Genomic DNA, 22,777 nt, shown 5'->3' with positions numbered 1-22,777 from the left:
CGAACACAAACTGGATGTTACTGGTGTCTGTGGCACAGGTGAAGTGTGAGTAGATCTCCTTGGTCTCCTTGTTGCGGTTCAGGTCCTCGAACTGGCGCTGGATGTAGACCGCCGCCTCCTCGTACGTGTTCTGGCCCTTGTAGTCGGCGAAGCAGACGGTGAGCGGGATCCGCTTGATCTTCTCGGCCAGCAGGTCCTTCTTGTTGAGGAAGAGGATGAGCGACGTGTTCACGAACCAGTTATTGTTGCAGATGGAGTCGAACAGGCGCAAGCTTTCCGCCATGCGGCTCTGAGGGAGGGAGAGAAAGAGAGAGAGGGAGGGAGGGGGAGGGGGAGGGGGAGGGGGGGAGGGAGGGAGGGGGAGGGGGAGAGAGAGGGAGGGAGGGGGAGAGAGGGAGAGAGAGGGAGGGAGGGGGAGAGAGGGAGAGAGAGGGAGGGAGGGGGAGAGAGGGAGAGTGAGGGGGAGGGAGGGAGAGGGAGAGAGCGAGCGAGAGGGAGGGAGGGAGAGAGGGAGAGGGAGGGAGGGAGAGAGGGAGAGTGAGGGGGAGAGAGGGAGAGTGAGGGGGAGAGAGAGGGAGGGAGGGAGAGAGAGAGGGGGAGAGTGAGGGATGGAGAGAAAGAGAGGGGGAGAGGGAGGGAGAGAGGAGATGAGGGACGAAGGGAGTGAGAGAAAAATAGAAAGGGGTGGGGGGAGTGAGAGAGGGAGGGAGGGACAGCAGGAGGAACAGAGAGAGATGGTAAAGCATTAGAATTTTCAAATAAACACATTGAACAGCTTTTCCCACCCATTTAACCACATCAACAAAAAGGCAGGGATCTTGTATTCCACATCAGAATGACACGGTCATATGGTCACACCAGGGAGAGGGCGAGAGAGAGTGAGAAGGAGGGGGGTGAGAAAGAGAGGGAAAGAGCGAGGGAGAAGGAGGGGGGAGAGCGAGAGGGAGAAGTGGTGGTCCTTTACAGCAACACCGAAGTAAATTAATTTCAGAGAAAAACAGAAACACTAAACCATAGAAAAGCACAACTTCAGTGACCCTTCGACCTCTGGTGAGGGAGATGCTTAAGTGTGCACTGCCTGCATCATGCAGTCAGTGACGGTGTGTCTGGTGAGGGTAGAGTGTACACTGCCTGTCTGTAACGGTGTGTCTGGTGAGGGTAGAGTGCACTGCCTGTCTGTAACGGTGTGTCTGGTGAGGGTAGAGTGCACTGCCTGTCTGTAACGGTGTGTCTGGTGAGGGTAGAGTGCACTGCCTGTCTGTAACGGTGTGTCTGGTGAGGGTAGAGTGCACTGCCTGTCTGTAACGGTGTGTCTGGTGAGGGTAGAGTGCACTGCCTGTCTGTAACGGTGTGTCTGGTGAGGGTAGAGTGCACTGCCTGTCTGTAACGGTGTGTCTGGTGAGGGTAGAGTGCACTGCCTGTCTGTAACAGTGTGTCTGGTGAGGGTAGAGTGTACACTGCCTGTCTGTAACGGTGTGTCTGGTGAGGGTAGACTGTAAACGGCCTGTCTGTGACGGCGTCAGCGTCCCGTGTATCCACCTGCGCCATCCTGACGCGCGCGTCGCGTGCCTGACGCCCACCGCGGCGGATCACGTTGACTCTGCCACGCGGGACGACAGCGACAGGCCCGCGCAGGAGACCGAGCGAGGCTGAGAGAGACGCGTGGAAAAGGAGCGGACCGTGCGCCGTCCGTCCGAAATATCCCTGATGGGGGGGGGGGGGGGGGACGGACATTTCATACAGAGACTAATTAAAAAATAGTGGGGGGTTTTTTTTTTAGGCTGGAAGAATATGCGTAAGTGCCAACGACCACACCCTGAGAGACAGATTAATTATTCAACACAGTTAACAGCCTCGTCTACAGCCATTAAGACTACTTAGAAGCCCCTTGCTAACCACATACAAAAAAAATAATAATAATAATCGAACACACCTAATGTACGGGCGTGTAAGTCTTCGCTAAAATTCTCTCTTGAAATGATATTATATTTGCTTTACATAAATGAACAGAAATATATTTGTGGCTGTCATCCAAGCGATGTGTTTGTATGCGCGTATTCTCCAGACTATGAGAACACTGTGGAGCTCGCCGGTTCCTTTTGCAGGGCTTTTTGGCTGTGAACGTTTTTCTCCGTGCAAAGAGAGGGCTGAGAAGGCGCTAAACGCTCGCGCGTGGCACGGCAGTGACTCAGCGCGTTTGTCTGAAACCCGTCACGGACGCACCCCGACCGCGTGACGCCCAGGCTCGTGGGTAACGGAGGACGCTTTGGCGATCGAGTCGAGCTGAACGCTGAGGTTCGGGCGGGGTTCGCACACTGCCGAGTCTGTCCCCACGTCGTACGCGCATGTCAGCGCAACACCGAGTACGGGACTAGTGCAGTTTCTGTACATCGGGAGAGATGACGCACAGCAACGGTAACCGACCCTGTTCCTGGAGATCTGCCGTCCTGTATGGTTTTCACTCCAACCCTAACAAAGCCACACCTCATTCAACAGCAGGGCTGCCCAACCCTGTTCCTGGAGATCTACCATCTTGTTGGTTTTTAGGGCCTGTACCACAAAGCAGGATTACTGAGTTAGCTGGACAACTGCACTGAGTAAAACTCACCAAGCAGGATTACTGAGTTAGCTGGATAACTGCACTGAGTAAAACTCACTAAGCAGGATTACTGAGTTAGCTGGATAACTGCACTGAGTAAAACCCACAAAGCAGAATTACTGAGTTAGCTGGATAACTGCACTGCGTAAAACCCACAAAGCAGGATTACCGAGTTAACTGGATTACATTACATTACATTAAAAGGAATTTAGCAGAGGCTCTTATCCAGAGCGATGTACAACAACAACGTACAACGAAACCCACAGAGCAGGATGACTGAGTTAGCTGGATAACTGCGCTGTAAAAACAGAAATATGGAACATGAACTGAAGTAAAATTAATACTGCCAAATGCACAGCAATGAAATAAAACATAAGACTGATTTAGTACGACTGCAAAGTACCATTAATGAAAATGGAGACCTGCTCAAGTTAAATTAAAAATAAGAAATTTAAATGGCGATGACGGTAAACGTTAAATACGAGCAATAAAAAGAAATTAAAAGCGTCAGCATTTCGCCTCGTTCTTTTCTCCAGTCGTTCTGTATATTTCGCTTCCGGGTGTTGTTGTCCGTAATTATTCACTCCAAAAGACAAAATGACTCTTGACTGTGGAATATGACACAGACGCCAGTCCCCTCTGTGCATTGAACAGTCTGCATCGTCTGGGTGTGAAGTTGTCTGGGCTCTAACGAGTCTCTCGCGATTGACAAAAGTATTTTTCGGACCGAGCACAAAGTCCTAGTGGCCCTTTAGACTGTTGAGCCCAAGCAAATCTGCACACAAACCCATCAATTGCAAATCATTTACACCAGAAAATTTCACTGCGATGGCACAGGGTAAATTCCAAGACAAAATCTTTCCAAATATTGTCCCAAGCAACGCAACCCCGACGCGGTCAGATGTGTGCCTTCATACAGCTATGTTTACATTATCAATGCTGTTAAAATAACTATGATTCAATTCAATCAGATTCTGTAGTTCATTTTAATTTCAGTTCATCAGTCAACTGTTGGGCCCTTGAGCAAGACCCTTAACCCCGCATTGCTCCAGGGGGGGATTGGCCCCTGCTTGTTCTGATCAACTGTAAATGGCCTTGGATAAAAAAGCATCGGCCAGATATCAGCAGGGCTGCGTGGATCTTATAGCGGCTACACCGGGGCTTGAACCACCGACCTTCCGGGTCCCAGTCATGTCCCTTGTGAGTCGGTGTGAATGCAGCTTTAGCCCAGGCCTACCATCTGGGAGACGGACACACCGCTGTGTGACATCACTCAGGGTCCCGTGGCCCCCAGGGCCCCGCACACAGTGGCCCCCAGGGCCCCGCACACAGTGGCCCCCAGCCTCACACCGGGGTAACCTGCCCCAAATCCCACACAGCGGCCAGGAGCCCTGGCCTCAGTGCCACACACTCCACTGGCACTCAGCAATGACACAGCGATTTCTGACCCTGACCCGCATCGACGCAGACCTATGTCACATGCCGAAATCATTTGGGCTGTTTGACGAATATACAGGCCTTCTACAGGCCATATTTAATGTGACGCATCACATAATGTCAGCTATTACATACAAAAACAAAAAAATCAGCACATTACTATGACTATTGTTTGTGTTTAATACTGCTCTACATGTGATTGTTTTCCCATTTATGGATGTGATGCTTTTCACTTATTTTTGAGGAACTTCTGTACTTCTTACTTTGCTTCGGATTAAAAGGATCTGCTGAATGACTAAAATGTAAATGTAACAAAAACTGAAGTGTAGTCAGTCATTGAACAGACTCCCAAACCTGTTGATTCCCTGACGTCGTACATGTTGTTATCTGTATTGCTAATGGAAACGACCCAGCCTTATATAATATTCCCGAAGTGTCCAACTGTGGCCTGCAATGAGCTGGCAACTGGTCCAGGGCGTGTCCCTGCCTCTTACCCAATGCATGCTGGGATAGACTCCAGACCCCCACCCGACCAGGATTAAGCAGGCTAGATAATAGAAGGATGAATAAAAGTACTTCACATGGAAAGCCCCTGTATTTTTTTGTATTTTTTGTGAAGAGGACGGAGCACAATAGTGTCTTTTTTCGTCCGTGTGATCATTTCATCACAAATGCAGATTTGGGCGGAGATGACTGCATGCGTGCCGCAGTGTCCCTGTCCAAATTTGGGCTGAACCACGGGACAATAGAGACAAGCAGAGAGGCGAGAACAGGACCCTTGCTTTGTCCTCCAGCCTCCTCCAACAATGCAGTCAGTGATGTGAGCCGGGGAGAGGGCCAAACGGAATTAAAATGCATGAGTTCCTGCAAATCTGTTTGTGCTAGCTCCTTCTGAGGGCTCAGTCTTCACATAAAATACACAGGCGGTCATTTTGCACCACTTACAATTTTTTTTGGTCGTTCAGAATTGTAGTCCAGATAGAATGCTGTGGGGTAAATACTGGTGGAAATTGTGCTTATGCTGGTAACTGAATTTGAATTTGAATTTGCGACCATTACTGTCCGCATCATATCCCCGTGCCTTATGGAATGGTTTTAATTGCAGTTATAAAAATAAAAAAACCGCAGTTAAACTTGGGAGATGCTCTTGTAAAGGGTCGTCGGAAACGCTTTGCAGGGAATTTGCCGTGTCATATAACCGATGTCTGTAAAATGTCTTTATTAGTGATGTTAATGCTAGTCCTGTTATCGGGCACAGCTTCGGTGTATGATGTTCGGAGGGGTCCTCCTGTAGTCCATACTGGACATCCTCAGGCAATCTGACCCCTCTCTGAACAGCCTACGTCCGTCAAAATAAAAATAACTGCTTTCGTCCGTTCTTACTGAACAGTAGACTTTGCTGTGATATTCGGTGTATAATCTGTGTTGCCGTGAGACGGTGATACAGCGGTTGTTTTGAACGCTGGTGTAAATACGCGGTGTTAGACGCACTCCATACGTAAACGGCCCAGGGGAGAGGACATAACTAATTGTCATGGGTTCCAACAAGTTTCATCATAAGGTTTCGTAAAGCATTAGACAACAATACAACAGCAAAACGGCTCTTCCAGAGAAAATGTTTGAAGCAAGGGTTATAACTGAGTAAGGATTGTGAAACCCCAGTAACCACTCTAGCGAGACAGTAAAAGACAGAGAAATTGTTTTATTACTGTCCTTGTTAGTGTTTGTCATTTAACTTGTAGATTTGGCGGTTTGGCTTCGGTTATTTATTTGCTTAGTTCATTTATTATTATTATTTTGAAATGTACTGCATTAGTCGTGTCTAATGTGTTATTGTTAATTCTTTAATTGTGAATTGCTTTGGCAATATTGTTACATACAGTCAGGCCAATAAATCATTATTGAATTAAATTGAATATATATATATATATATATATATATATATATATAGAGAGAGAGAGAGAGAGAGAGAGAGAGAGAGATGAGGTGTGTCTGGCTCAGGAATTACAAATAAATTGCAAACTATTTCAGAGAGACAGGGAGTGTGAGAGAGTGAGAGAGACAGAGACAGAGAGCAAGACACAGAGATGGAGAAAGAGAGACAGACTGAGAGAGAGAAACATAACAGAGTCTAATGCAGATATGATCTCATCAGTGTCTTGAGCCAAAAATGAAAACCCTTCTCTTGCCAAAAAAAATCTGTTAAATTTGCTGGCACTCCAAGGACCCTGGTGATAATACTCCCATGTGTGTGTGTGTGTGTGTGTGTGTGTGTGTGTGTGTGCGTGTATGTGTGTGTGTGTATGTGTGAGTGTCTCAGATCTGCACACAGATCTCCAAAGACCACCAACTATTTTTTGTACTCCACTGCCACACACACACACACACACATACACACACACACATAGACACACACACAGACAGAAACACACACAGACCCACACAGACACTCACATGCACACGCACGCATACACACAGATGCACAAAAACATTCACACCTGCCGTTTCAAGGTGAAAACCACTTCTTTTTACCTGGAAATTACACAGAAATACACACTTCTAAATTTCTCCACCTTTTATGGGAAAAAGGAGAAAACCATTCCACTGTCAGGAAAAAAAAATCTGCTTTGCCTTGGCTCTCATGCTAGGATTTCATATTGACTTTTTTTTAAAATCTTGAAATCAGATACAGTTGGATCTACGTACTGTAGAAGAAGAGGATATGTGAGGTATCACAAATAAATATAGTGATAATATAGATAATCTGTATAAATGTATGCTCATGCCCATAAGATAACATCTTATATCTGTACAGTACTGCCAAAAATAATGGAAAAGCTGTGCATAAAAAGACTATTCTAAAAAAGATTCTGTCCTTTTTTCTGTTGTTGCTTCTCAGATATTTTCATCGGTAAAAATGTATTCAAAGTTCTTCTTGACGATGATTGGGCATGACAACGGACTGACTGATAACGCACAATTAATGAACCAGACATGCATTCACGTCAAACGTTTGAAAAGGTAGCTAGTGCATGTCGAACAAAAATAGCAGCTAATTGGCTGTTATAAAACACTTTAATTAATGTAATATTTGTTCTTAGCTTCGAGGCTAGCTGGCATTGTTAGACCCACGTCGCGTCCTTTGGTATAAAAAATCCGTTGCTTGCGAACTAAATTGAACATTCATTTAAAATCTTTCACCGGTAATTGTTCGCAGCAAACATAGTTCGTTGAGAATGCTCGCCGTCGTGAACATACGTCTGGACGCAAACCAGGCCGACAGGAAGGCAATAGGTTCAGCTCAGCCAACTACAGATGTGTACACTACATACGTCTTCACAGGTAGTTTTTATTTGATGTATTTGAATCAAATCGATCTGTATCTATGTTACTGAGCTAGCTAGTTTGCAAATATGTCGCTTATTTTAAACCTCTGTATTTCTAAAAGCCGCTGCCTTCCAGTCGTCACTGAGGGAAGGAGAGTAACTTGAGCGTAGCGTGTTCCCTGAGAAAGTTCCGGAATCGGACAGCTAAAGGATTGTTCGCTTTGGGAGGTAGAGGGGTGAAAGCGAGCTGTCTCTCCTCTCTCTCTCCCTCCCTTCTTGCCCTCAGGTGAACGAGCATCAAAGGGGCGGCGATCAGCGACCTCACCCTCACCCCTCAGCTGGGCGGCTGAATTCAGCTCCCTGCTCTCTACACCGGCTGACATTTAGCAGCTTTTGTAGCGATCTTTTAAACACACAACGGCTCTGTCGTCAAACACTTTCTTTCCTCTTGCCCCGGGGGTGGGGTAGGCGCCAGCGAGGATGAGCTAGAGTGGCTTGAGTTGTACTTGTTGATTTTATAATGTGTAGCTTACATGCTACACCCTAATTCCTGCCTGCCTTCAACCCAATGTGACTTTATTGCAATATCCTGATAGAATAATTACAATAGGAATATCCGTATTTTGTGATTTAATTAATAAAATGAACTCAATCAATCCCCTCCTCCCACATCTGCACATTGCCATTGTGGATTTTTCCTTGGCCCTGTTCCTCTTTTAGCATTATTACATTACAGTTATTTAGCTGACGCTTTTATCCAACGCAACCCACGTTGCTCCAGGGGGGGGGGAGTGAGCAGGGCACAATCCGCCCCTGGAGCAATGCAGGGTTAAGGGCCTCGTTCAAGGGCTCAACGGCTGCACTCAGCTAACGGTGGCTACACCGGGGCTTGAACCGCCAACCATCCAGGTCCCAGCCATGTACCTTAGCCACTAGGCTGCAGGCTGCCCTCGTTGGCTGCGTGTTGCAATTGAGGGTTTGTAATCGGCTGGCTGTGAGTGTGCCGTTACATCAGCGCCCGGGATGGGCGTCACGACACGCGATTCCCGCCGGCCATCCTGGTGGATGACCTCATCGGGGAAAAAACAGCTGTCCGAGAAAGCGGACCGCCCTGCATCTGGAGTTGGGTCACCCTTGGCCGCAATCTCCACAACATCCTCTGAGACTGGGCGGGATGTGAGGGGGGGTTGTTGCGGGGGGGGGGGGGGGGGGGGTGGGCACTTTGCGCAAGAACCCCGCAGCTGTGGAAACCGAGAAGCGGCCAAAGCCGGGCTTCTTTTCTGCTTTTCAAGGGCCCGCGGAGAGTCAGCAGGCACTTGGTCCGTATTTATTTTACAGTCTATGGCCTCATTGCCGTCTTGCTGCGTGCCTCCCATCGTGATTGGATGGAATGCATGTTGTCCTGGGGAGATGGGGGGGTTAGCACAGCTACACTAGCAGTGCCCAGCGTCGGGGGTAGAGGGTGGGGTTAGCCCGTTAGCACAGCTACACTAGCAGTGCCCAGCGTCGGGGGTAGAGGGTGGGGTTAGCACAGCTACACTAGCAGTGCCCAGCGTCGGGGGTAGAGGGTGGGGTTAGCCCGTTTGCACAGCTACGCTAGCAGTGCCCAGCATTGGCGATAGAGGGTGGGGTTAGCACAGCTACGCTAGCAGTACCCAGTCTGGGAGGGTAGAGGGTGGGGTTAGCACAGCTACGCTAGCAGTACCCAGTCTGGGAGGGTAGAGGGTGGGCTTAGCCCGTTAGCACAGTTACGCTAGCAGTCCCCAGCGTCGGGGGGGTTGGAGGGTGGGCTTAGCCCGTTAGCACAGCTACGCTAGCAGTACCCAGCGTGGGGCCTCCAGCTGCCTCAGAGCTCCCTGCACAGTCCAGACACACAACCCTTAATTAAGCCGTATTAATGAGGAGGTTGAGCCGCGCGATAATGCTTTGTTTCCAGTAAATACAAATCACTGGAGCGTCGAAGCCTCCTGCTTCCAATGAGTCGGCTCCATTTACATAGATTTATCGTCTATCCATCCACTCGCTCTCTCTCTCTTTCTCTCCTTTTCTTTTTGCGTTTCTTTATCTCGTTGGGTTTTGCCCTCCGTTTGATGGTTTGTTAATTAAAGGGTTCTTAAAAGTATCTCTCCCTCCTCCCTCTCCCCACCTCTATCCCCCTCTCTCTCTCTCTCTCTCTCTCTCTCTCTCCCCCTCCCTCCCCTCTTTAGTTGCGCTGTTCCATGACGGACAAAGCAAAAGCCTGTCTCATGATTTAAGCTTTCTGCCAGTGGACAACTCAACAGCTCACTATCCTCCAAAAAAAAAAAAAAAAAAAGTTTTAAGCTTGAAGGATGATTGTTCTTTTCTGAATTTAATTTACATCTTCACTTCCGTAATTTGAAATAAACGGGATTTAAATTTGTACCCATGATAGCTTATATCCTGGCATCCCATTAGAGGAATATCCCGTCATCTTTCCTTGGTAGCTTACTGATTGGTCGGCTGTATTACACAGTGCTAGTAAGCCTTACTATTTTTGCAATTACTTAGTTATTTAGTTAGTTAACTAGTTAGTTATAAGGCTGCTTATTACCCCGTCCCTGTCATAGTCTCCCTAGCATGCACCCAAAGCCCGAAAACACTGGGCCACTTCCTCTCAAGATACTGCTCACACCTGTTGTGCCTAATTGTGTGTGTGAGTGTGTGTGAGTGAGTGTGAGAGAGAGAGAATGAGTGAGTGAGTGTTTGAGTGTGTGTGAGTGAGTGAGTGAGTGAGTGAGTGTGTGTGTGTGTGTGTGTGTGTGTGAGAGTGAGTGTGTGTGTGTGAGTGAGAGACAGAGACAGAATGAGTCATGGCAGCAGAACAATTTGAATATTTTGCATTTGGAGTGTGTCCGCATCCCATGGAAATCTCACGGTTTGTTGAAAAGCTTTTTCCTGACATACCTGCTCGGAGCAGGCCCAACCCGTAGGTATTGAATCGTCAAGGTAACGATTCCTGCAGACCTGGCGTATTTGGCCGGAGCCTTTTATAAACAAGCTGGAACAACTATCGACGGCGTCTGTCGAGTCGGCAGGCGGTCTGTTTTCAGGCAGCGAGGCGAAGTCTGAATGTAGCCATCCGTTGGTTACGGCGGCGTTTTTACCTTGTGGAGCATGCATGTCATCGCAACCTCGGCAACCAGAAAACGTGTGCTGCATTTTTCAAATTTTAGGGTCCGCCACGCGACGTGTGGTTAAAAAGTAACCAGCGTTTGCTTAACCCTGAACCTTCCCTCTTCCAGAATGGTCAATGTGTGGTCATCTGTCCCAACTGTCCACGGCATAGTTAATCATTCGCTCAACTTGCCTAAAATCTAAAATCTTGTAATAAATACCCGTCTTTCGGATAAGACGTTAAAACCGAGGTCCTGACTCACTGTGGTCATTAGAGATCCCGTGACACCTGTCAAACAGTAGGTGGTTCCCCGGTCCCAACCCTGGCTCTTTCAACCTGCCACCTAATCATCCCCTGGTTCAATTGTCAAAAACATTCTCTCCCTCTCCACCTCAGCTGGGGTGTGGTGAGCGTTCTGGCACAAAATGGCTGCCGTTGCGTCGCCCAGGTGGTGGTGGTTGTATTGCGCTTTGACTGTCTAGGAAAGCGCGATATAAATGCAACGATCTATTTATGTACATGTGTGCAGAAACAGCGACTCTGAAATGTGGTTTCTGTGAGCCGAGGGAAAAAGGCAACAAACCCAGATGCCAGAAAGGGTTATCTCTTGATAGAATTTGTAGGAACAACCGAAAATGTATCTTTTAACTCGACTGGCTGACTGACTTTCAGCTGTTATAACCGGAAACGACTACGACGAGTAATTCTTATCGGTCGGTGAGAAAATGCGGCTTGAACATTCACTCGTATCTCCACGCGAATTGATAAAAACATTTTCAACTGAGCCAATTTCCCAATGTAAATTTCACTTGCCCAAACTTTTTTGAGACAAGAAAATAAAATCAATATGTAAAAGTGGCTAAAACGGTGGTTCAGCGACAGCCCTAGCTAGATCAGCTCTTATGCACTCATGAGGTATTTTATGAAAGTGGTCCACCTTCTTCATCTAGAGTCCGGTTGGCATTACTTTTAAGGTCTCATTTTTCATTTTTAAAACATTTTAAAAATAAATTTGGTGCCCATCAGGGGGGCGGGAACTGGACAGGCACCAAATTTATTTTAAAAATGTTTGTGGAAAAAAAAATGTGGAACGGCCAATCATCTGCAACCACGGCCGTGTACACGCACGAGCCCCAATGCCGATTTGGGAGACTTTGTGACCACCCTTCGCCGTTAAAACTGCATCACTTCTCTGAGATAGCCAACGCTGTCCTGCAGTTCTATAAGACAATCAGCAGGGAGGTTGTACCAAGCATGTTGGAGAACTTGCCACAGTTCTTCTGCTGACTTTGTTTGGTTCCTTGCTTCTGATCAGCCTTGATCAAGTTTTTATGTAAAAAGTAGTCAATTGCTTACAGTAATATGTAATTTTTTTTATTAAATACAAAAATGTCTCTGTAAAATTAAATGTTTTGGAAAATTAATATTTGGAAATCTCATATGTGTTCTTTTATCCTAACACACACACACAAAAAAAAAGAAACAGTCGATTTTACACGTCCTTGCATTCTGAAATGTGTCGCCTGAAATTCTCAACACAACGCTAGCGCCGGCTGCAGTGTCAAGCTTCACAGCGAGGGGGCGCTCTAGCAGCGACCTGCCGTTGTCGTTTGCCTTCGTGTACTTGACGTAAATGGTAAATGGTTCATTCATACAAACACTCACACACCAACGGCGATTGGCTGCCATGCAAGGCACCAACCAGCTCGTCAGGAGCATTTAGGGGTTAGCTGTCTTGCTCAGGGACACACCCAGGGTGGGATGGAACCGGCAACCCTCCAACTACCAGACAACTGCTCTTACCTCCTGAGCCACTGTCGCCCCTGGGACTACGTTTAGGGCCTTAAACACGTGGTGTTGCCATCTACTTTACACACCACTGACTACAGCTAAGCTTGTCCAGCGTTGAGTCAGAGGAGGACCTTTCACGTGCAGGTTCGACTGTAATCTGCAGGCACCCACTAGACCAGCAGGGGTCGCTAGATGGCACTGAACACTGAACCCTGTCTGACAGCCATTTTACTTGTGTAATGGACGAGGGTCGCATATCGACAGGGAAAGCTGATCCTATAGCAGCACACCTCCTTTGAGACTCCTGTGGATCTGCTCCAAGACTGTCGTCAGTACTTAACAAAGCAAATCTTTAAATGCACGAGCTGCTTGTTCAGGGGGCTGAGTGCATGAAACTGACCTGCTCTGCCACCGTTTAGATATAATAATATAATAATCTAATATCCACGCTTTCTGAATCCAGAAAACAGGTTTATTTTCCTTTTTGCCTTTGCTATTATCCGCTATCAAGTCATGATCACTCTCCTTTGAGTGCTGTTCTGTACAAATGAGCAGGGCAATTTTCTGGAAATTATGAAATCAAAAATGGCTCCATTTGGCAAATTTATATAGATGTCTGCTCCGTGAAATACATGGCATCTTCATTAGGCACGAGACGCGAGGTAAAACAGTCCCAGTCCACATTTCCTGTTACTCAGAAATTCAGCCGATTAAGTTTAATTATTGGTATTATTATAAGGATATGAATAATACATATTTACCATTCACATATGATTTGACTGTTTGCTGTCTGTCATTTGGAGACGCTTGCCAGGCGCAAACAGTTCAGAGTTGAAGAGTAATATGCATTGCTACTATATTCGTTTGACCTTATTCGATTTAATAATACTGTAGTGATCTGCGTCAATGAAATATATAGCCTAGTGCTGCATTGCTAATATTGGGGTAATAAAATAAAATAATAGAACAGAAAGAAAAACGGCAGTTGTTTTGACTGTAATATCTTGAGAGGGCCCTGGGGTGGACTGCTGACGGTATATCCTTCAACAGCACCGTCAAGACAACAGTCTGAGTTTAATTGAATTCAACGTTCATATTTTATTTATGATTACAAGCGGGCAGGCAAATCTGCCTACCATAGTCCATTAATGAAGGGCTTTTGTGGATGCAGAAACTCATTTAACCCTTCAAACGGAATGAACCAAGCACACTTCATTCAACAGCAACAGCAGGGCTGCCCAACCCTGTTCCTGGAGATCTACCATCCTGTAGGTTTTCACTCCAACCCTAACACAGCACACCTCATTCAACAGCTAGAGCAGGGCTGCCCAACCCTGTTCCTGGAGATCTTCCACCCTGTTGGTTTTCACTCCAACCCTAACAAAGCACACCTCATTCAACAGCTAGAGCAGGGCTGCCCAACCCTGTTCCTGGAGATCTTCCACCCTGTTGGTTTTCACTCCAACCCTAACACAGCACACCTCATTCAACAGCTAGAGCAGGGCTGCCCAACCCTGTTCCTGGAGATCTTCCACCCTGTTGGTTTTCACTCCAACCCTAACAAAGCACACCTCTTGAAGAGCCAGAGATTTTGTCGAGCTGCTAATTAGTAGTGAGTTGTGCCAAATTAGGGTTGAAATGAAAACCGACAGCACGGTAGGTTTCCAGGAACAGGGTTGGTTACCACTGCCCTAATACATAGGCCAAATGTAAAAAACCAAACCACACGGCACCCAAGGGGTGATCTGCAGATCTTTGTTTTGTGACAGAGAATAACGGGGTCTTTGTGCTGGTGCCATTCTTCACCACCATACACAGGGGTGCCAATTTCCACTCGAAAACTGTTTCCAAAATTCAGAATTTGTTTTGGATTCAAATGCCTTTTTTTATGCTTTACTAAGCCCGCCTGGTGTATTGGAACCAATGAAATGCCCTCAAACACGGCAAACCCCACCTTCTGGTCCTCTTGGTTGGCCCCGTTGCACCAGGCAAGATGAATTGGGCATAGAAAAGTATTTTAATGTACAATTACTGTACAATTACTGCCTCGCGGCTAAGGTACATGATCGGGACCTGGAAGCTTGGTGGTTCAAGTCCCAGTGTAGCCACAATAAGATCCGCACAGCTGTTGGGCCCTTGAGCAAGTGCCCTTAACCCTTGTACCCTGCTTTGTATAATCAACTGACCACTTTCAACGGCAGACTGAAGACTCATCTCTTCAGGCTGCACCTTTCCCTCCCTACCTCACCACCATGATTAGTTAGCCTTGTGCATGCCATAGATTATAACGCCACTTATATATAGATAGATACTGTTGTGTTGTATTGTATCAGATATCACATTGTATTGGTGTACTCTGGGTATTCCAGCAGCCAACCGTGGTATGCTAGTTCGTAAGTCGATGTATTCTTCAAGGGTTCCACCTGTATCTATATGGACTGGGAACCGTACCGTCCTCCAGGCTCCTCTTCACACTTGTTCCTGTGTTCGATCTGCACTTAGTTGTACGTCACTCTGGATAAGAGCGTCTGCTAAATGCCTTGTAATGTAATGTAAATGGTAAATGGTAAACGGTAAACGGCAGGCATTTATATAGCGCCTTTATCCAAAGCGCTGTACAATTGATGCTTCTCCATTCACCCATTCATACACACACTCACACACTCACACACACCGACGGCGATTGGCTGCCATGCAAGGCCCCGACCAGCTCGTCAGGAGCATTTGGGGGTTAGGTGTCTTGCTCAGGGACACTTCGACACAGCCCGGGCGGGGGATCGAACCGGCAACCCTCCGACTGCCAGACGGCTGCTCTTACTGCCTGAGCCATGTCGCCCCCCACATAATGTAATGTAATGTAATGTAATGGTAAGTCACCTTGGACAATAAAAGATTGTTATTATATTGCTGTATATTACTGCTAGTGCTGCAGTGGCACTCACTGTGTGAACAGTGAGACACGGCAGACTCTCCACTGCAGACGCGCTCCTCCAGGGTAGCTGAGCGGGCAGTTCTTAAAAGCTCTTTCCTTTGGGGGCTGCGCGGAGTCTGTAAACGGACGGCGTCTGTCTGCAACCTTCCCCACGCCCCGACCCCAGGGGGGGGGGGGGCAGCCCAATAAACAATAACCCCCACCCCCACCCCCCCCCCCCACTCCTCTGTGCGGCAGCCCTACCTGGTCCCGCTCGACAGCCAGACAGTCACAGAGGACACACTGACCCCTTTTCCTTTCTTTCTTTTATTTTTTTTTGTCTGTTTGCGTGATGTCAGAGATTAGCGGGTCCTCTCCGCGTGACCGCCAACCCGTCACAGATCTCGAGCTTTTCACGGTTATTTTAACCGTCCGTTCAAGGATTCCAGCAGAGTCATTATGGGGCTGTTTTTTTTTTTTTTTTTCCTCCATGTGATCTGGAATGCTGGCCAATGCGCGTTGTACTGTGAAAAAGCAAAATCTCTTGGCTGTTTGCCAGCGAGATAAAAAAAGAATTATATACAAATACATAAATGTGTCTATAAACTGCAGGCAAAATGGTGGTGGTGGAAAGGACAGAGCGGAGTTGCGTGTGAGACGCCCTGCGTGCGTTTGAGCACACGCGCTGCATAATTCTGGGTCACGCCCCGGTAGAAAGTTCCAGAAGACGTGTGAGATTGTGTTACTTCAGAGCCCGCAAGTCAAGGGATCCGAGTATCTGCTGAGTCCGTGATATAATCTGCGACTGCTTCAGTTTGTGAGTATGAGTCGAATTACAGCTCTCCTGTGTGGTTGCACACACCCCCCCCACCCCCCCTTCCCCAATCAGTGACGGGTCACCTGACCACTCTCTCTGTGTGCTGATTGGCCCCTCCCTCCCTCCCTCCCGGCCGGGGGATAATGCAGTTTTTTTTTTCCTCCGGATCTGTCCACTGCTGCTTCTCCCTCGCTCTGTTCCCGCTAATAAGAAAACGGGGAGCGCACGTCACCCGCGAGCACTCCACGCACGGCAGCAGTGCGGCTACGCCCCGACCCCCCCTCCCCGATTAACACACATAAATATATGAAAAAGGCCAGCTCTGCTCTACTGTACGTGGCGCCTGTTCCAATCCGAACAGCACGTTCCACACTGCCACCTCGTAAAAAAACGCTTTTGAAATCGAAAAAATTTTTTTTGCTGCGTTTCTTCCGTATCACCCCCCAACCCCCCCCCCACACTCACACACACACTCACTCACTCACTCACTCACTCACACACACACACCCCACACTCACACACACACACACACACACACACACGCGCGTACACACACACACACTCACACACACGCACACACACACACCCCACACTCACACACACATACACACTCACACACGCACACGCACACACACACACCCCACACTCACACACACACACTCACACACACACACCCCACACTCACACACACTCACACACACACACACGCACATGCGTACACACACACGCACACGTGCGCACACACACTCACACACACACACACACACACACGTGCACGTTTTCTCTCTGTAGCCGTGTGCTACATTTCCCCTCCCCCCCCCCACACCCTCAGTCACAGCTCATTGTCAACAACGAAGGATTAGATGCGTGTGACTGGCTTGTTGCTAGGCAACGGTCTCCCTGGCAACCGGCTCAAATTGAAGAGAGGGATGGGGAAAAGGAAGAGGGAAAAAAAAGGACGAAAGACTGGAACAGGGAGGGTGGGTGTGTGTGTGTGAGAGAGTGAGTGAGTGAGTGTGTGTGTGAGTGTGTGTGTGAGTGTGTGTGTGAGAGTGTGTGAGTGTGTGTGTGTGAGTGTGGGGTGTGGGCCAGAACATGTACTTTGAATGATTATATAACGATTTTCAAAATTCAGCCAAAAAGGATAGATTTGAGATGCCGCGTGCATGTTCAGTTGATGTCCATTAAATCCCCGTTAGTTATGAAGTAATTAGTTTAAAAGCAGTCATAGTAAACAGGGTTTTTTTCCCTCATTAACCAGCTGTTGCCCATGCGTTGCCCTGTCGATGTGAACTGGTCCACTGCCCGTGTGTACTGTCGATGTGCACTGGTCTACAGTGTGTGTACTGTCGATATGAGCTGGTCTACAGTGTGTGTACTGTCGATGTGCGCTGGTCTACAGCCCCATGCGTACTGTCGATGTGAGCTGGTCTACAGTGTGTGTACTGTCGATATGAGCTGGTCTACAGTGTGCGTACTGTCGATGTGCGCTGGTCTACAGTGTGCGTACTGTCGATGTGCGCTGGTCCACTGCCCGTGTGTACTGTCGATATGAGCTGTTCTACAGTGTGCGTCCTCGGCCAGGTTTGTTTGAATTCAGGTGCGTATGCACACTCACTGTTGAGGCCCAACCCCCTGCCCTGCCGTGGCCTAGTTCTGCCACAAATTAGCACTGAGCCGCTTCCTGTATGTGTGATGTGTGTGTGTGTGCACGTATGTATTCTATGTGTGAGTGTGTGTGTGTGTGTGAGTGTGTGTGTGTGTGTGTATGGGTGTGCATGTGCATGTATGTATGTGTCGTGTGTGCGCATGTGTATGTCTGTGTGTGTGTGTACATGTGTTTAAGGTGTGTGTGTGTGTGTGTGTGTGTGTGCATGTGTTTACGGTGTGTGTGTGTGTGTGCACGTATGTATTCTATGTGTGAGTGTGTGTGTGTGTGTGTATGGGTGTGCATGTGTTAATGGTGTGTGTGTGTGCATGTGTTTACGGTGTGTGTGTGTGTGTGTACATGTGTTTACGGTGTGTGTGTGTGTGTGCATGTGTTTTTACGGTGTGTGTGTAGGTGTGGGTGTGTATGTTGGTGTAGTATGTGTGAATGTGTGTGAGTGTGCATGTATGCTTGTGTATGTAGGTGTGGTGTGTGTGCATGTGTATGTATGTGTGTGTATGTGTTTGTGCGTGTACGACAGTGATAAGTATATACAGTGGGAGATGTTGGCTCATAGGTGTAAAAGTCTAAATGCTGTATAGTCATTCGTAAAGTCGAGTGCAGGATGCTTTTCTGAAAGATTGTGAAATTCGCTGTATTTGCTGGGTTTCTAATCTGCCTAAAAAAAACTCCATGACTCTGCCCCTATCTGACAAAATCTTGTTCCCCTAACCTCCCTGCTTCAGCCACACCCCTTCCTGTGGTGATCCTTCAGTAGTGAGCACACGTTCTGCTCCTTGCCTCACCTCGAGAACTCAATCATCACTTCTGCACTCCTTCCCTGATGATCTTATCAAATCTACCTTTGGTTTTATCTGCCAAACCTTCCTCCTAAGCCCGTTAAATTTGTTTTGCAAAAATGTTGGGAGGTTTGAGCGCCACACAGGAAATGCCACCGCCTTCACAGGGATGCAGTGAACCTTTAAGCCACAAACACACACAGAATTAAGATCTACCTCGCAAAAAAAAACAAAAGATAGATATTATTTAATCACACAGACATCTGCAGGAATGCAACAGTCCTCTCTGCGGGGAGAGGAACTCACTTTTTCCATTTGAATTTTGCATAATTCCAGCTAATGCATTTGTTTGCGGTGCAGTAAGTCATGTCCGGCCGCACGTGATGCGCCCGCCCCGTGGTCTTATCTGGATCTGCTCTTCAGAGCGCGTCTTATCTGGATCTGCCCCTCCGAGCGTCTGAACTGTGCCGCTTCTGTTCGCTGCGTATCGCGGCACGATCCCGAGCAGTAGGCCTCCTGAATTACGGTCTGTTTACCCCGTACGTCCAGGGCCTATGGCGACGTGAACAAAGCGCCGCTTTGATGAATCCGGCGTGCGTATCTCTTCCGCCGCGCGTTCTCAGTCGTGTACCCTTCGCTACGCGTTGTAATTTGGGTCATTTTCGGGTCATTTTCGGGGGCCGAGGGGCGTCCCGCTCCGTCGCCGTCGTTACGCTACGTGCGAGCGATCGGGGGGGGGGGGGGCGGGCCTGCCTCCATACCATCCAGGGATTTACACATCAGGGCTAACGGGACAACCACTACGCTACAGGCCGCCCTGTGGGCTGTACATCAGGGCTAACGGGACACCCTGGGCCTCTGCCACCGCGCCCTTTTCCTCCTTTCCCGAGAAGCGAGCGAGTATTTCTCAATGACATTTAGTAAAATGGAAAATGGTCTGAATTCATTAGCGCCTTTATCCAAAGTGCTGTACAATCGATGCTTCTCCATTCACCCATTCATACACACACTCACACAGCGACGGCGATTAGCTGCCATGCAACCAACCAGGAGCAATTGGGGGTTAGGTGTCTTGCTCAAGGACACTTCAACACAGCCCGGGCGGGGGATCGAACCGGCAACCCTCCGACTGCCAGGCGACTGCTCTTACCGCCTGAGCCAATGGCGCCTTAATATAAAACTTCATTATTTAGCAAACAAAAAATTCTCTTTCTCATAATGTTTGGAAACTCTGAGCTCTCTCCTTCCTTCCTTCCCAGCGGCCTTTGCGATCGCCATTGATTTCAGCGGATCGTCGTTAATACACGTCACAAACCGTGTGACCTTGACCTGCTCCGCTATGCCGGAGGACAACCAAAAAGCCAGAACGGGAGTTTGCCAACTAACAATATAAGAGGTAGGAAACTAATATTTGGCCACGTGCAATGCATGAATGCAAATACCAATTTAAATTCAGTCGCACACATTTTAAATATGTGCTTGATTTTTGACTGAGCCTGCGCATTTTGTACTGCTGCCCTGTTAAAAACACTTCTGGTGCTGTCAAGGGATTTATGGTGCGCATAAAATATCATAAAAACGCAACAAGGGTTTGGTCCGCCGGGCCTAAAGTGTCTCCCGTTCCACTCGGAGGACCCTGGCCCTAGGATGTCCCGCAACAAAAACAAAAATGCAAAACATCAGCCGCGGACATGAGGTAAAGGTGTAAAAGCGTCCCGCATCGCTGCGTGCCGTATATATCCATCAGCTCTGGCCCTGGCAGCAAGGCCCACCAAGTATTTAGTGCTGTGATTCATCAGGAAAGACTGAGCTGTGTGCATATTTAAGTTGCTAAAGGAGCTGGGGGGGGAGCAACCAGAAGATTAATCTAGTCCTGCAGTCAATCATTTTGATGATAGTGGTGGTGGTGGTGGTGGTGATGATGATGATGATGGCGGTCTATTCGATACTCCTGATGACGGTCATTTCGATTTCATCAAGCGCGTGGAATGACGATGCGTTAATCTGAATGACTGCACAAGCCACTCTTTAGGTGAACGGGAAACTACGCCAACGGCCCCCAGGACATTCTCGCGCATCGCTGTGCAAACCTGTTGATTACTTTATTATCCCAAGCAGGATAAGCTCAATAACAACATTGCATTTCTGTTATTAGCTTCTGAATGGACCACCGTAATAAATTAAGGGCAATTGCAGCTCCTGCCATTACCGATGCGATGTGCTAGCAGCGTGATGCAAAACCAGAGCAACAGAGAGCTTACTGTTGCTGTTGGTGCTGTTCATTTTCCCAAAGCCTAGCAGCTTATACACAATGGTGGATGTTTCATGTTAACTTGGATGGACACAAAAGTGAAATATACACTCCTGGCCATGTATTCACTCGAGAGCACTGTAGTACTGTAATGAGCTTGTCCCGCTGAACCTGGGACATAAACCACGACAACTTGATTCTGAAACTCCTTGCTCAATTTTTCACTTGGTTACTTTTCAATCATGTGCATACATTAGGTATCAAAGTAACTGTGGGGAACCAGCAACGTGTGGTGTACATATAACATGAACATCTTTGAGATGTTTAGTTCCCCATCTTTACATTACATTACATTATTGGTATTTGGAAGATGCTCTTATCCATCAAGGGCCCAACGGCTGTGCAGATCTTATTGTGGCTACACTGGGATTCAAACCACCGACCTTGGGTGTCCCAGTCCTTTACCCTAACCACTACGCTACAGGCCGCCCTTGATGACTATATCCCCGTGGCTTCACCAACTTTCGCTATGGCCGCAGATGACCCGGATACTAGCCAGGGAAAGGGTAAAGAGAGGTCACGAGTGGCCACCAGAGACCTTTCACTTCTGGTTTACGCATATCCCTTCCCTTGGATGAATGGAAACAGGCCGCCAACTGTACTGGATCCCGCTATGGCCAGAAGAAAACAACGACGGCAATCATTTGACAGACGTGCTGTACCCCCAACACCAATAGACAATGAATAAACTTGTTATTTAGCTGATATTCTGTTGATTAGACAAAGCAGGGGACAATGCCCCCTGGAGCAATACAGGGTCAAGGGCCCAAAAGTTGTGGCTACACCGGGACTTGAACCACCGACCTTGCGGGTCCCAGTCATGGACCAAAGCCATGAGGCTACAGGCCGCCCCGAAGACGAGCAGAAGGACGTTGAAATGAAGTAGAACTGGCTTTGCAAATGCTCACAAACCACAACATCTTCCGTACCTTGTATGTTTTTGTATATACACAGCACGTGGCCAGCAGAGATATTTCACTTCTGCTTTAGGCATATCCCCGCAAGCTAGCAGCGTGGAGATCGCTTCACACGACTGAACCAAAAACAGGCCGCTCAACCGTGTAGGATCCCGCTAAGACCAGAGCAACATGAAAACACAAAGCTTCTTCCGACGACGTCAATCAATGGAGCTATGAGCTTTTACCGCTCTCCCCCCCCCCCCCCCCCAACACCCCAAGCAAAGCCCCATCACAGCCCCATCACAGCCCCCGCACAGCCCCAGGAAGAGAGCAGAAGAGGGTTCCTCTTACCGTCTGATTGTCCTCGTAGAGCTTGAGGTCGTACCCGCTGAGCTCCACGCAGAAGATGATGGCGGTGACGCCCTCGAAGCAGTGGATCCACTTCTTGCGCTCGGAGCGCTGCCCGCCCACGTCCACCATCTTGAAGGTGAGCTCCTTGAAGGTGAACTTGTTCTCCACGATGCCCGTGGTCATGTCCCGGGAGCGCAGGATGTCCTCGACGGTCGGGATGTACTCTGCGGCGGAGATGCGGTCCAGGTCGTTGAGATAGTACGCCGTGTTGTCCTCCAGGTGGTACTCGTTGGAGCGGCAGAAGCACTCCTGCACGCCCGAGTCGGCCCAGAGCCTCTTCATCACGCCCTGCAGCTCCGGCGTGATCTCGCCCTTGCTCTCCGCGGGGCCCGTCAGGGCGAAGAGCTGCACGGCGTCGTAGGCGCGGTCGGGGTTGTGGAAGTCGATCTTGAGCGTGGCCAGGGCGCGGATGATGCGCGTGAGCGAGTCGATGGCGTTGTACAGGATCAGCGGCTTGTACTCCTTGCAGGCCTCCAGGTTGAAGCCGCCGCTGTGGATGATCTTCATCTGCTTGACGATGGTGCTCTTGCCGGAGTTGCTGGTGCCGAGCAGGAGCAGCTTGATCTCACGGCGCTGCCGCTGGCTCTCCGAGCGGAGGTGCCGGTCGATGCGCCGGGACCGCCGGGCCGCCTCCTTCTCCTCGGAGCTCTGCCGGCATCCCATGATCCTCTCGCGTGGGCGTAAGGGGGGT

The 22,777-nt window shown here is 48.5% G+C and overlaps 1 protein-coding gene across 1 annotated transcript in view; it reads right to left on the bottom strand.

Annotated features, from left to right (window-relative positions):
- gnaz (guanine nucleotide binding protein (G protein), alpha z polypeptide) overlaps window positions 1–22,777 on the bottom strand; it is a 24,086-nt gene extending 1,309 nt beyond the window's left edge. The window contains exons 1-2 of the mRNA XM_061262179.1: window positions 22,027–22,777; window positions 6–289 (exon numbers count right to left, since the gene is read on the bottom strand). Coding sequence (XP_061118163.1) covers window positions 6–289; window positions 22,027–22,749 — 1,007 coding nt within the window. The 5' untranslated portion in view covers window positions 22,750–22,777. The remainder of the gene's footprint in view (window positions 1–5; window positions 290–22,026) is intronic.

This window comes from Conger conger, chromosome 12, assembly GCF_963514075.1.
Source record: "Conger conger chromosome 12, fConCon1.1, whole genome shotgun sequence".
In the NCBI taxonomy this organism is placed as follows: domain Eukaryota; kingdom Metazoa; phylum Chordata; class Actinopteri; order Anguilliformes; family Congridae; genus Conger; species Conger conger.
This window is presented reverse-complemented; position numbering and strand designations above follow the sequence as displayed.